Source organism: Ranitomeya imitator, chromosome 6 (genome assembly GCF_032444005.1).
Source record: "Ranitomeya imitator isolate aRanImi1 chromosome 6, aRanImi1.pri, whole genome shotgun sequence".
Taxonomy (NCBI): domain Eukaryota; kingdom Metazoa; phylum Chordata; class Amphibia; order Anura; family Dendrobatidae; genus Ranitomeya; species Ranitomeya imitator.
This window is the reverse complement of record NC_091287.1, coordinates 441,809,628-441,825,138: the sequence shown is the minus strand read 5'-3', so window position 1 is coordinate 441,825,138 and position 15,511 is coordinate 441,809,628. Positions and strand designations below refer to the sequence as shown.

Here is a 15,511-nt window from a genome sequence, read left to right as displayed (position 1 = left end):
GCACAAACGTTATGGCCCCATATAGTGCCGCACAAACGTTATGGCCCCATATAGTGCCGCACAAACGTTATGGCCCCATATAGTGCTGCACAAACGTTATGGCCCCATAAGATGCTCCATACAGACACTTGCCCCATTTGCTGTTGCTGCGATAAAAAAAAAAAAATCACATACTCACCTCTCCGTCGCTCAGGCCCCCGGCACTTTCAATATTCACCTGACTTCGTTCCGGCACCGCTCCATCTTCACTGATGGTCAGGCAGAGAGCGCGCACTAACCACGTCACCGCGCCCTCTGACCTGAGCGTCAGTGCTGAAGACAGAGCGGCGGCTGGAACGAGGAGCAGGTGAATATCGCGCAGCTCAGCGCTCCCCCTCCCCGTTATACTCACCTGCTCCTGGCGCTGTCCCTGGCTGGCTTCCCTGGCGCCGGCAGCTTCTTCCTGTACTGAGCGCTCACCGTTACCGCTCATTACAGTAATGAATATGCGGCTCCACCCCTATGGGAGGTGGAGCCACATATTCATTACTGTAATGAGCGGTACCATGTGATCGCTCAGTACAGGAAGAAGCTGCCGGGGAACAAGGGACATACAGGGACCGCGCCAGGAGTAGGTGAGTATAATTAGACAGCCCCTGCTCCCCCTCCCCTGCCGACCTCTGGGTATGACTCGAGTATAAGCTGAGAGGGGGACTTTCAGCCACAAAAAATGGGCTGAAAATCTCGGCTTATACTCGAGTATATACGGTATACTCTTGTGTGCACGAGCCCTAAAGATGAATATTCTAATATCCACCTGTAGAACCAACCAAGGGTCAGTTTGCTAGGAAGAAACCGGATTCGAATGAGCGCCGCAACTTCCCTTGGTTGTTCCTTCCCGGGGAAAGGCCTGGCTATTCACTGCCTGCGTTGAGAAACACGTGATGGTGTCTCCGCAGCTTCTCTACATGCATTTGCATATTTGGGGGCAGTCTTCTGGATCACTGCGTTGAGAAACACGTGATGGTGTCTCCGCGGTGTTGGATGTTTTGGTCTCAACGAGGTCAATCATCCGTGCCTTTATAGACTTTCTACTAGGCACTGCTCCTGATAGCCAGTTTCCTACTTCACACTGATGAGGGGCAAAAACCCTGAAACAGCTGTCTGTGGATGGATACCATGCTTGGCATAGGTGGTTTTCCTTTAGTGGATGTTTTCCTTTATTGGATGCTGCCCTTCCCTTGGTTGTTCCTTACCGGGGAAAGGCCTGGCTATTCACTGCCTGCGTTGAGAAACACGTGATGGTGTCTCCGCAGCTCCTCTACATTACTCATGAGTAGGACTGCCTAGTGCAGTCGAAGCGCGTTGACTGGGTCATGTCGACCATGTAAATATTTTCTTTTGTATGCACTATATTTTCTTTTGAAAAAGAAAAGGAAAATCCAGTCGTGTTGAGCCGGACTCCAATTTGTATCTATTTTCCTTGATGTGAGGCCAGGGCGAGGCCGGTGTCTGAGCCTCAGGTGGATGACCATAGAGCAACTGGGTGAGCTGGAATCAAGTTTCTATAATTTTTTTTTTTTTCTGCAAGCCTCTGGTTACTCCTATGGGCCTAGGTTCCCAGCAACACTTTTTTTTTTTTTTTTAAGATTTCCACAATGCTGACACGTAATAGAAAACTTACGGTAATAATAAATATGAACAGTCATGTTGGGAAACGTCCCCTCAGGGCGCATCCCTGTGACGAAGTGTCCTGATCATTCTGGTTCTTTGACAGGTAGTGGACACCTCATATGCCAGTAAGCAGCACTTTCAGCTAGGTATCTTGTGCATCTATATTTATTGGGTTCTCTGACACCTCTCACTTTTGCATTCAGAGATGGAAGGGTCGGATGACATTGTGTTGAAAGGTGCCTTGCTGGATGTGCACAGCAGCTGTCGGATTTTGTGCACCAATCCTATTCTAATGAGTAGGACAGATGCACAATACCACTGACTGCACACATCCTGGCAGAGCCAGTACTGATCTTACATACTGTAGCTCAGCTCCCATTCACATCAGTCTACTGTGAGGTGTGGTGCTGGAGAAGGATGTTATCAATACCATGGATGGCAAGAAGAACAAGCAAATCAATTTTGGAACAGATCAAGCCAGACATGTCACTCAAAGCAAAGGATTACTAAGCTACAACTTGCCTACTTTGCTCTCTTATGATGTCTAATTACTGGAGAAGGACATCATGGACGGAAGAGTAGAAGGAACAAGGTGAAGATGAAGACTAGCAAACGGATGTCTTGATAGACTCAAGATAACGGCTGGGGTGGCCCTGGTGGACCTATCAAGGCTTGCACAAGAGCGATCTTCCTACAGAGGATTCATCCATCAAGTTGCCATGGCTCGAGATCAAGCTGAAGGCCATTACTATTATAATAATAATAATAATTATTGAGAATGTCCTCTACACGGTGCGCAGAGCTCTGCTGTTCCAGCTTTGTATACAGTTTATATCCAGCCGGCACTGTGGCTCTTCGCTGCCAGGTATCAAACCCCCACCAATTTGATATTGATGGCCCTAGTACTGGACTTCCAGTTCTAAGCCAGAACAACTATATCTGCTGCATTGGTTGAAATCTAGACGTCTGGCTGTATTTCCCTTTTATATCTTTCATTGTTGATTGATTGTTTAGACTGGCAAAATAAAATGCCAGCAGAGCGTTTAATTCTGGGCAGATTCTGCCACGGCTGCTGCTTAATCGATGCTCTTTCCCAGTAAATGGATTGCTGGAATCTGTGGTCTGGAGCCAGCTGTCCTGCAGCCCGCTCTAATTCCCTCTCCAAATAGTTATGGATTATATGGTGCAGAGCTGATTGACCGGGTCTGTCATCGTCTGCTGCAAGGTGTGTGCACTACAGTGGCGTGCTCTCGCTTGATGTCGCCGTCTCCTAGGACTTCGCCTTTGTCTGTGGCCATGAAGGAGTTAAGGCTGTGCAGAGCACTTGTTCCATAGCCCAGGATTTCCATATGAGTGCCTGCAAGAGTTTGGCTTTGGAAGGCAGGACTAATAATAGATATTCAGCAGCTTTGCTGGGCAGGTCTAGTTTCGGAATCCAGCTGACTTAACTGTGCAGAGCCATTCCACCCCTGCCGGATGGGGGACACTGGGTCTCGTCTTGGGTTTTATCAGTCAGAAGAAGCAGAGTGATTTTCTGGAACAATTTATTTGGCTGATGTTCGTGGGTGAAGAAAGCTGACAGCATGATGGAGGATACAGGTACTATAGATCTATAACCTCATATAAGTGGTTAGGTTACCAGCCAGGCTTGGAGGAAGAGCACTCCAGCCAGTTATGTTGTGTGCTACGTAGTCCATCAAACTGGCTTTATATCGAGGATCCGAGAAGATAAAGTTAGAATAAACAGTCTGCAGTCCATAAATCTATAGGTTAAAGGTTTGGTGGCCGATGGCCACCTATGGGCCCCCGCTCTTCTCCAGTCACACAAGCCACAACTGTTTTAGTTCATTTGATATCTCCTATTGCTTTCTTGTTTTTACATGAGGGTACAGGTCGAGCCTTGGGGCACATTCCCATGCATAGCTGGCGCTCCACGTGGAAGGCTCTCCATAACTTGCTCCTCCGAATGGTGTCGTCTTCTATTTGGGTCTTTAGATTGAATCCTCAGTTCTGCTGATCAAAGACTTTGAAAATTAGATGATTTTGATCTTCTCGATCTATATCGCATCATCCTTGTTTTTTTGTTTTTTTTTAATGGGACTAGGAAGAAAATTAAAATTAGAACGGCGTCTTCTGATGTTACATTTGCTGGCAGATTGGCTGCTTATGTCAAAATAGCATCATGAAAGCAGAGCGTTCTCCATCAGTCAGCAAAATACACCGCGCCGAAACAATTCTTTATAAAGTCAAGGGTCGAAGAAATAAAAAACCTGACCTTTTTGTGTCTGTGCTTACTGGCTGGCACATTTTTGTAAGAAGTTGAGTAATTTTTTGTTTCTTCACTCGTGATACTTTATCCAGATACATTTGTCACGTCTTTGCCCGCTTGCACCATAATAAGCAAATGTAATTCATGGGGTTGTCTTATGAACCAAGTACATTTTAATCGATAGATCTGAATAATAATAAGTTCCACTATTGGGTGTGTAAACAAAAAAAAAAATAAATAAATTCCTGTGCTGAGATAAGTGAATACATGTGCCCCTGCTTTGCCTGATCATGCGCTGCAGTACATGATTGATATATACTACAGCTTCTGGGCAGGGGAGGAAGTATAAGTCCCTTAAAAGTGAGTAAACAGACTAAACAGCGGCTCACAAGCTGCTGCTTTTTGAGGTAGCACCTTTGCTTGCCTGTTTTATCACAGGAGCCAGTGTTTTTGCCACGTCTCCAGCTCGGGTCATCCTAAATCAAGTCAGTGATCCAGCGGCCATTGAGCTTATGATGTCATTTATGATGAGCTCAGAGGGCTGGCAATGCAGCAGAAACACTCGCTCCTGTGATAAAACAGGAAGGGAAATATGTTACCTGAGAAAGTAGCAGCTGCGAGCCCCTGCTGTTTCATCTGAATACTCATTTATCATAAGTGCTTAGCTCCTAGCCAGAGGAAGATGTATACCTAAATATCGACTTTATCAAACCAATTTTGCGTCAATATTTTCTGCAGTATTTAGCGCGGTGACATTTCTACGGAAGGAATTTTGCAGCTGAAATGCCATGTGGGAATGTACGCACAAAGGAAATATATAAGACAATTTTCACTGGTGAAGTGAAATGTCCTGAAATTTGCAGCATGAAGCGGATATCCTCATGGCGATTGCACCCTTTGTAATTCTTGCATGTTCACGGTGCCAGCTCATTGCATATCTGCATTCGTGACTCTGAGGAGAGAAGGATTGGGCTGCATGAAGTGTAACAAAGAAAATAAGCAGAGCCAGCCAAAGTTCCTGAGTACAAATATGTTTAAGCGCAATTTATTCTTTACCACTAATTCACACAAAGATGTTTGTGAAAGTAAGCAATTCCTATCATTCTGAATTTGGAGAGCTGCGGTTGTCTCTCTGCTTTGGTTAAAGGGTCGGTCCGAAAACTATAATTTATATAATCCTAAATGCCTATCTATTGTCATCTTTAAACTCTCTTCTGATATACTTTAATTAAAAGGTTCCCTCACTACACAAACTGCTTTATTTTTTTACTACTTCCTCTTTGACTCTTTGTTTCAGAATCCCAGTGCATCACTTCACTTGTGGGGGAGGTGTTGGTCTCTGCTTTTCTAACACACAGAGTATCCTTCTTACAACATGCGCTGACAGTGCACTCTGTTGCTGGCTTGTTACTTATCAGAGCGAGTGCACTGTTACTATTGACAAGATCCTACTGATCGTTCCTCAGAATTCACAATTGATGCATGCTCAGTAACACAGGGACTAGCTCAGACCCTGAAACGGACATCACTGATACCCCCTGATTTCATGCACTGGGATTCTCAAACAAAGTGTTATCAAAGAAGAAGTACGGTAGTCAAAAAATAAATGAATACAGCAGTTAGAGTAGTGAAGGAGCAATATAACTTTTTAATTTAAAGTAATTAAAAAGATTAGATTATGATATTTAATTAGGCATTTAGGATTCAAATACATTTTAGTTTCGGTTCAGCCCTTTAATATCAGTTAGGATGATTCATGATCTTCAAACCAGTCCTTAAAACTTTTCCAGTGTGGCAGGAAGCATTCTCCTGATGAGTCTCCTAACAGAGGGTAATGGGTATTGGTGAAAGGGGGCTTTCTTGATCTGCAGAAATGTTTAGGTGGGCTGTGTGTGTCACATAACATCCACGGGCACCGAACCTAAGGCTTCCCAGTTGAACATCGGTAATTTCTGATGCCCCTTATAAACTTTCAGCGCTGGACAACACCGCTTTACAACAAAATAAGCTGCAATGCACGGTCTAACCTGAAGTCTGATATAGCCAGCATTTAAGGGGCTTTCTAGGCTGAAAGGATACAAGGTTTTTCTTGTATTTTACACTCCTTGGGAAAATACAGTTTGTAATAGTATTGATAGAATCTTCAACGGATGTTTAGCCATTGTGAGTCGCATGCGTTCATTTTTTCATGGTTTTTGGCGCAGAAAAAACTGCATCATGCAGCGTCCTCTGCGCCCTGACGGTTGCGCCATAGGGACGCATGCGTCACAAAACGCAAGAGCAACGCATGTCCATGCGCCCCCCCATGTTAAATATAGGGCTGCCCCCGACGCAACGCTAATGTGAACGTAGCCATACCAGGACAGGGGGAGCCACATATAGTAGGACAGGGATGAGGGGGACAATGCATATCCGGCTTATACTCGAGTCAATAAGCTTACCCAGTAGGTGCCTCGGCTTATACTCGGGTCGGTTTATACTCTTGTATATAGGGTATATATTTTTTATATTGTATTAATTTCGCTATGTATTGTGCGTGTTAGTGTTGTTGTTTTTATTATTTGTATAAAAATATATAAAGTAAATTATATATATATTTTTTTTGGTTTTTTTTTTCCCCCCCTCTGTTTTTATTTCTAATAACTGTTGGAATGTATAAGGTTACAGAATTTTGTTATTTTCTGTGAGAGGGTACGTTGCTGTCGGCTATAGTTGTCTGTGACAAAAGTACTTCTTTGTCCTCAGAACTCGCTTGCGTGGTATTGAGAGTAAAATTCTCCGTGTTGACAGCCCGGCCTCTGTGAGATCTGTGTTACTGCCACATATGGTGATCTTTACTGCCTTTCCAGAAAATAATGTACACTTGTTAATATTTCAACCCTAGAATAAATAGGAATATTAAACCTAATGTTATATGCCTTCTTTATGCCTGCTCTACGTTTGTAACTTTTCGGTCACCCGCTCTGGCTGATAACAACAGGAAATAGCATAATCCAGTATATTGTTAGCACCCATGATCTGTGCTTTATCTGACATATTGTGAGGTCTGAGAACCTCTAGAAACATTGAAATACATATGTGAGATTAAAATTAGCAGCTTTTATGTAGGGTGATTTTTTATTTATTTTTTTTAATTTTTTTTGTGTGTGTGTATATATTTATATATATATATATATCAATCATTTACTATTATTGTAAAAACAAACTTAAGCCACAAAGCTATTGTTGATTATTGATCGCAAGACTGTGAAAATCATTGGTGTCTGTGGCTCTTGCTGGAGCCGTCACTGCGAAACGGTTGTGCTCATCCCTGAGCCTTTCCTCTCTATTTTTAAACTGATTTGACATTGGAGCTTCTTCACCCTTCTTTGGGGTCAAGAGTGGTCTGGGACTGTACATAAAATGTTTCCTGCCTGTCAGGGTGCGTTTTTTTGGTCTTTATGTACACCCAGTGAATTGGGCCTGTTCTTTATAGATATCATATGTTCATTTTAATACTTCCACTTAAAATGAAATTTGCCATTTATTTTTGGAAGGGATTCCATATATTTTGCATCCCTTCGTGCCGAGTTCATTCAGCCGGTTACACAATTTATTGTAGGTCTAATACAAGCAAGGTACAACATTACTATAGACTATTAGACTATAAGAGATGGGTAATGCTATGATAAGTCATTGAGCAAGGTGATCCAGATCCTGAAGAGTCGTGCTGTCGCTCTTCTAAAAAAATAAACCATATGAAGTCTTTTTATCGTGTGTTCCTGTTCTAACAATTTTTTTTCTTACTCTATTCTTTTCCAACAGACCAAAAACATGGTGGTAAAAATGGGAAAAAGGAAGGCCTGTCCGGCAGCTCCTTCTTCACCTGGTTCATGGTTATTGCTCTGCTCGGGGTTTGGACATCTGTTGCCGTCGTGTGGTTTGATCTTGTAGACTATGAAGAAATTCTTGGTAAGAACTCTGGTTATTTCTCTAACTGATTATTGTATTTTTGTATTATTATTTTGGTTTAGGTTTACTGACGCTATTATTAATTTTATTCTTTATCTAGCTGAAAAGCCCGGTGTTGCCTGGGCATAGTAAATATCTGTGGTTTGTTATAGCACCTCACTTCTCTCATTTTCCCATCACACCTCTCATTTTCCCCACTCACTCCTCTTATTTTCCCCCTCCTCTCATTCCCCCCTTACTCCTCTCATTCCCCCCTAACACTTGTCATTTCGACCTCACACCTGTCGTTTTCCGATCACTCCACTATTTTCCCTCATTCCTCTCATTTTCACCTCACACCTCTCATATTCCCCTCAGTATACACGTTTGTCATCTCCGTTATATATAGTATACACCTGTATGTCATCTCCTGTATATAGTATATACCTGTTTGTCCTCTCCCCTGTAAATAGTATATACCTGCTGTATGTAATCTCCTCCTGTATATTGTATATACCCATGTGTCAACTCCTCCTGTATATAGTATATAACTGTATGTCATCTCCTGTATATAGTATATAAGTGTATGTCATCTCCTCCTGTATATAGTTTATACCTGTGTGTCATCTGCTCCTGTATATGGTATATACCGGTGTCCTCGCCTCCTGTATATAGTATATACCTGTGTCATCTGCTCCTGTATATAGTATATACATGTGTCATCTCCCCTGTATATAGTATGTACCTGTATGTCATCTCCTCCTCTATATAGTATATACCTGTATGTCATCTCCTCCTGTATATAGTATGTACCTGTATGTCATCTCCTCCTGTATATAGTATATACCTGTCATCTGCTCCTGTATATAGTATATACATGTCATCTCCCCTGTATATAGTATATACCTGTGTCATCTCTCCTGTATATAGTATATACCTGTGTCATCTCCCCTGTATATAGTATATATCTGTGTGTCATCTCCTCCTGTATTAGACCTCGTTCACACGTTATTTGCTCAGTATTTTTACCTCCGTATTTGTAAGCTAAATTGGCAGCCTGATAAATCCCCAGCCAACAGGAAGCCCTCCCCCTGGCAGTATATATTAGCTCACACATACACATAATAGAAAGGTCATGTGACTGACAGCTGCCTTATTTCCTATATGGTACATTTGTTGCTCTTGTAGTTTGTCTGCTTATTAATCAGATTTTTATTTTTGAAGGATAATACCAGACTTGTGTGTGTTTTAGGGCGAGTTTCGTTTGTCAAGTTGTGTGTGTTGAGTTGCAGGTGGCGACATGCATGTAGCGACTTTTGTGAGATGAGTTTTTTGTGGCGACATGCGTGTAGCAACTTTTTGTGTGTCGAGTTGCATGTGACAGGTTAGTGCAGCAAGTTTTGCGTGTGGCGATTTTTATGTGTGGTGCTTTTTGAGTATGTGCAAGTTCTGTGTGAGGCAACTTTTGCATGTGTTGCAACTTTTGTGCATGTGGCAATTTTTCCACGTGTGCAAGTTTTGTGTGTGGCGAGTTTTCCATGAGGTGAGTTTTGCACGTGTAACGAGTTTTGCGTGAGCCTAGTTTTGTGTGTGGCGAGTTTTGAGTAGCGACTATTGTGTTTCGACTTTTATGTGGCGAGGTTGGTGTATGTGTGGTGAAATGTGTGCTGAGGGTGATATGTGTTCAAGCATGTGGTAGTGTGTGGCGCATTTTGTGTGTGTGTTCATATCCCCGTGTGTGGTGAGTATCCCATGTCGGGGCCCCACCTTAGCAACTGTACGGTATATACTCTTTGGCTCCATCGCTCTCATTCTTTAAGTCCCCCTTGTTCACATCTGGCAGCTGTCAATTTGCCTCCTACACTTTTCCTTTCACTTTTTCCCCATTATGTAGATAGGGGCAAAATTATTTGGTGAATTGGAACGCGCGGGGTTAAAATTTCACCTCACAACGTAGCCTATGACGCTCTCAGGGTCCAGACGTGTGACTGTGCAAAATTTTGTGGCTGTAGCTGCGACGGTGGAGATGCCAATCCCGGACACACGTATACACACACACACACACACACACACACACACACACACACACACACCCACACCCCCACACCCCTTTATATATTAGATATTCAAGATTTTGCTCCTTTTTTTTGGGGGGGGGGGATGGGGAAGTTGAATCAATATCTCTTGCTGTCCTCCCATTTTACAAGCCCATATAATATACAAATTGTTTTGGAGGTGAGGAAACCTGAATCAACCATTACATGAAGATAAATTCCAGGTAAAAATGAAAAAATAGACGTGGATCAATAAATCTTTATATAACAATTATGTTATGAGTTGGCATAAGGGGAACCTGTCAGCCGATACTTGCTCCAAACTGTGGGTAACCTGTATCAGCCACTGTAGAGTCTCTGCCATGTAGGTTATGCTGTGGTCTTTCAGAGAAAAACATACTTTTAATAGCCACCGGTGACCGAGTCGCAGTGTGCACTAGTCGTACAGGTGAGGGGTCCCTGGTGGCTTTTCTCCACCGCTGACCGTGACTGGCAAGCTTCTGTCTTTGTGCGCATATAGGTAGAGGCTTGTCAGTCACTGTCAGTGGGCGGGGAGAAACCACTGAAGACCCGCCTATATGTTAACACACCTACAGGGCTCGGTCCCCGGCATCTAAATATATATATATATATATATATATATATATATATATATATATATATATATATATATATATATATATATATATATATATATATATATATATATATATATATATATAATTTTTTTTTTCCTTTTTTGAAACGCCGCAGCTTTTCAGAGACAAACTTACATGGCTGGGATATACTACAGCCAGTGGCTGATTCGTGCTGCCCAGAGTTTGGGCAGCATGCATCAACTGACGGGTTCCCTTTAAAGCCATTGTCTGATCACACCTATTGATCCGTTATCCATTGAATAGTTCATGAATATCAGATTGATGAGGGTCTGGCACCATGCACCCCCCACGGATCAGCTGGTACATGATCTGGTGTCTGCCAAATGTAAATTCATTGTACCGAGCTGTAAAAAAAAAAAAATTATAGGAGCTGTTCTGCAGCACCCCCAAAGTCCCTGCACCTTAAATGGAGCTGTGCTCTGCAGCTCAGTTCAAAGTGTTGACATCCTGTGGTCTCTGGAGCATATAACAGCATATAAAGGTGACGAGATTGGCAGCGGCATTTGCCTAATTAATAGCCGCGGGTGGATCGCGATTCCACCTGTGGCCGTTGTGGGGCACACGACAGCTGATCAAATCATCTGTCATGTGCTGGAAAAGATGCGGGCTCGGAGCCCTCATAAAAGGTGATACATGACGTATATGTATGTCATATGTCGTGAAGGGTTTAATATCCAATTCTATGGCTAGGTCATCAATATCTGTAACCAGGCAACCTCTTTAAATTAATGAACACTAGTACGTGACATTATCAAAATTTACTCCCAATTTTTTTTTTTTTTTATATTTTGTTGAGATTCAATGCAGTGAAGCCATGTAAGAAACAGATTTTAAGATGCTCTCCCAAGAGACCACCAGACGCCTGCTGGAAGACCCTATTTTATGGCAATGATGGCATTAGGCAGTGCTGTGTGGTTTTGTTTTCTTTTGCTCTGTGTTAATCCCATTTATAAAATGAAATTGTCAGTACCATCTTGGTTATAAGTAATGTATTATACAGATTTTTATATTTATTCACACATGCAGCCAAGGCAAAGGATTTCCGCTATAACTTGTCAGAGGCTCTTCAAGGTAGGACTTGTTAGCTGCAAATGTTTTAACTATGTTTTTTTTTATACACTTTTAGTTTTGTATTTCCTATAACCATTTCCAGGCTTTCTCTAGATCTAATTTCACTTTTTTTTCCCCTTCTACTTCTCAAAATAACTATATTTTCGTTTTTCCAACTTTCTAGTAAGTAAAAGTACAACGGGTACAACAACCTTCCAGCCTTTCTTGGTTTTACAGGCTTATGCCAAACATCTAAAGGTTTATTTGCGATTAGGTCGGACAAGCGCCATAAAGCAGCTCTAAATAAAAAAATGATAAATGACCCCCCCCCCCCCCTTTGTCACCCCCATAGGTAGGGACAATAAAAAAAATATAGAATTTTTTTTTCCACTAATGTTAGAATAGGGGTAGGGTTAGGGCTAGGGTTAGGGCTAGGGTTAGGGCTAGGGTTAGGGCTAGGGTTAGGGCTTTGGTATGTGCACACGTATTCTGGTCCTCTGCGGATTTTTCCGCTGCGGATTTGATAAATCCGCAGTGCTAAACCGCTGCGGATTTATGGCGGATTTACCATGTTTTTTCTGCGCATTTCACTGCGGTTTTACAACTGCGGTTTTCTATTGGAGCAGTTGTAAAACCGCTGCGGAATCCGCAGAAAGAAGAGACATGCTGCGGAATGTAAACCGCTGCGTTTCCGTGCAGTTTTTCTGCAGCATGTGTACAGCGATTTTTGTTTCCCATAGGTTTACATTGAACTGTAAACTCATGGGAAACTGCTGCGGATCCGCAGCGTTTTCCTCAGCGTGTGCACATACCTTTAGAATTAGGCTATGTGCACACGGTGCGGATTTGGCTGCGGATCCGCAGCGGATTGGCCGCTGCGGATTCGCAGCAGTGTTCCATCAGGTTTACAGTACCAAGTAAACCTATGGAAAACCAAATCCGCTGTGCCCATGGTGCGGAAAATACTGTGCGGAATCCGCAGATGAAATCCGCACAAAAAACACTGGAAATCCGTGGAAAATCCGCAGGTAAAACGCAGTGCCTTTTACCCGCGGATTTTTCAAAAATGATGCTGAAAAATCTTACACGAATCCGCAACGTGGGCACATAGCCTTAGGGTTAGGGTTGGAATTGGGGGTCTGATTAGGGTTATGGCTACAGTTGGGATTAGGGTTAGGGGTGTGTTGGGGTTAGTGTTGGAGTTAGAATTGAGGGTTTACCACTGTTTAGGCACATTAGGGGTCTCCAAACGCAACATGGCGCCACCATTGATTCCAGCCAATCTTGTATTCAAAAAGTCAAATGGTGCTCCCTCAATTCCGAGCCCTGACGTGTGCCCAAACAGTGGTTTACCCCCACATATGGGGTACCAGCATACTCAGGATAAACTGCGCAACAATTACTGGGGTCCAATTTCTCCTGTTACCCTTGTGAAAATAAAAAAATGCTTGCTAAAACATCATTTTTGAGGAAAGAAAAATGATTTTTTATTTTCACGGCTCTGCGTTGTAAACGTCTGTGAAGCACTTGGGGGTTCAAAGTGCTTACCACATATCTAGATAAGTTCCTTGGGGGGTCTAGTTTCTAAAATGGGGTCACTTGTGGGGGGTTTCTACTGTTTAGGCACACCAGGGGCTCTGCAAACGCAACGTGACGCCCGCAGACCATTCCATCAAAGTCTGCATTTCAAAAGTCACTACTTCCCTTCTGAGCCCCGACGTGTGCCCAAACAGTGGTTTACCCCCACACATGGGGTATCAGCGTACTCAGGAGAAACTGGACAACAACTTTTGGGGTCCAATTTCTCCTGTTACCCTTGGGAAAATAAAAAATTGCAGGCTAAAAGATCATTTTTGAGAAAATAATTTTTATTTTTTATTTTCATGGCTCTGCGTTATAAACTTCTGTGAAGCACTTGGGGGTTCAAAGTCCTCACCACACATCTAGATTAGTTCCTTTGGGGGTCTAGTTTCCAAAATGGGGTCATTTGTGGGGGATCTCCAATGTTTAGGCATACAGGGGTTCTCCAAACCTGACATGGTGTCCGCTAATGATTGGAGCTAATTTTCCATTTAAAAAGCCAAATGGCGTGCCTTCCCTTCCGAGCCCTGCCGTGCGCCCAAACAGTGGTTTACCCCCACATATGGGGTATCAGAATACTCAGGACAAACTGGACAAGAACATTTGGGGTCCAATTTCTCCTATTACCCTTGGCAAAATAGGAAATTCCAGGCTAAAAAATCATTTTTGAGGAAAGAAAAATTATTTTTTATTTTCATGGCTCTGCGTTATAAACTTCTGTGAAGCACCTGGGGGTTTAACCCCTTAATGACCGCCAATACGTCTTTTAACTGACCTGAGATATAAGAGAATAGCCTCCCCATACAGATGACAATCCAGCATCTGTTGGTTGTACACTATAGCTGACAACTTGCTGTATCAGCCACGATCAGTATTTGCACCTTCTAAATCTGTTTAACCCCTTAGATGCTGCTGTCAATAGTGACTACATCATTACAAATGGTTAACAGAGTGTGGGGGCTTCTTCTTTATCCCAATTGGTGCCCTCAGATCATGATTTTGTTGTCCTGATGTTTGCGATGGCAATTCATGACCAAATAGCGGCCTTAGAGTCTGACTGCTGTAGTAATCTGTTTAGAAGTTAGCAACATTTAGGTGGTAAAAATACACATTTTCATTTCTGTCATGCCACTTTGCATTAATTCCTGTAAAGCACCTGAAGGGTTAATAAACTACCTGACAGCAGTTTTCAATATGTTAGGGGGTGCTGTTTTTAAAATGGCATCACGTTTGGGGGTTTCCCAATATATGGGACCCCTAAAGTCACTTCAAACATGGATAAGTCCCTAAAAAAAAAAATGTGGTAAATTTCTTTGAAAAAATGAAAAATTGCTGCTACATTTTTAAACCTCCTAAAATGGTAACAAAATAAAATGACATTTTACAAATGGTGCTGATGTAAAGCAGACATGTGGGAAATGTTATTTATTAATGGTTTGCTGTTGTATGACTATCTGGATTAAAGGGATAATCATTCAAATTTAGAAAATTGCTAATTTTTTAACATTTTTCTCAAATTTTTTATATTTTTTACAAATAAACACAAAAAATGTTGAACTAAATTTACCATTATCATAAAGTATAATGTGTCACGAAAAAACAATCTCAAAATCACTGGGATTTGTTGAAGCGTTGCAGAGTTATTACCACATAAAGTGACACTGGTCAGATTTCAAAAATTTGGCTCGGTCACTAAGGGGTTAAAGTGCTCAATATGTAACATAGTAACATAGTTAGTAAGGCCGAAAAAAGACATTTGTCCATCCAGTTCAGCCTATATTCCATCATAATAAATACCCAGATCTACGTCCTTCTACAGAACCTAATAATTGTATGATACAATATTGTTCTGCTCCAGGAAGACATCCAGGCCTCTCTTGAACCCCTCGACTGAGTTCGCCATCACCACCTCCTCAGGCAAGCAATTCCAGATTCTCACTGCCCTAACAGTAAAGAATCCTCTTCTATGTTGGTGGAAAAACCTTCTCTCCTCCAGACGCAAAGAATGCCCCCTTGTGCCCGTCACCTTCCTTGGTATAAACAGATCCTCAGCGAGATATTTGTATTGTCCCCTTATATACTTATACATGGTTATTAGATCGCCCCTCAGTCGTCTTTTTTCTAGACTAAATAATCCTAATTTCGCTAATCTATCTGGGTATTGTAGTTCTCCCATCCCCTTTATTAATTTTGTTGCCCTCCTTTGTACTCTCTCTAGTTCCATTATATCCTTCCTGAGCACCGGTGCCCAAAACTGGACACAGTACTCCATGTGCGGTCTAACTAGGGATTTGTACAGAGGCAGTATAATGCTC

General features: G+C 42.3%; 1 protein-coding gene across 5 annotated transcripts in view; it reads left to right on the top strand.

Annotated features, from left to right (window-relative positions):
* ASPH (aspartate beta-hydroxylase) overlaps positions 1 to 15,511 on the top strand; it is a 223,983-nt gene that overhangs the window by 30,663 nt on the left and 177,809 nt on the right. For 2 of the 5 annotated variants that reach the window (XM_069731396.1, XM_069731393.1), the window contains exons 2-3: positions 7,727 to 7,873; positions 11,592 to 11,636. In XM_069731396.1, coding sequence (XP_069587497.1) covers positions 7,727 to 7,873; positions 11,592 to 11,636 — 192 coding nt within the window. Of the gene's footprint in view, positions 1 to 1,951; positions 3,253 to 7,726; positions 7,874 to 11,591; positions 11,637 to 15,511 lie in introns of those variants that run through there. The other 3 variants (XM_069731394.1, XM_069731398.1, XM_069731397.1) reach the window with 3 other exon arrangements.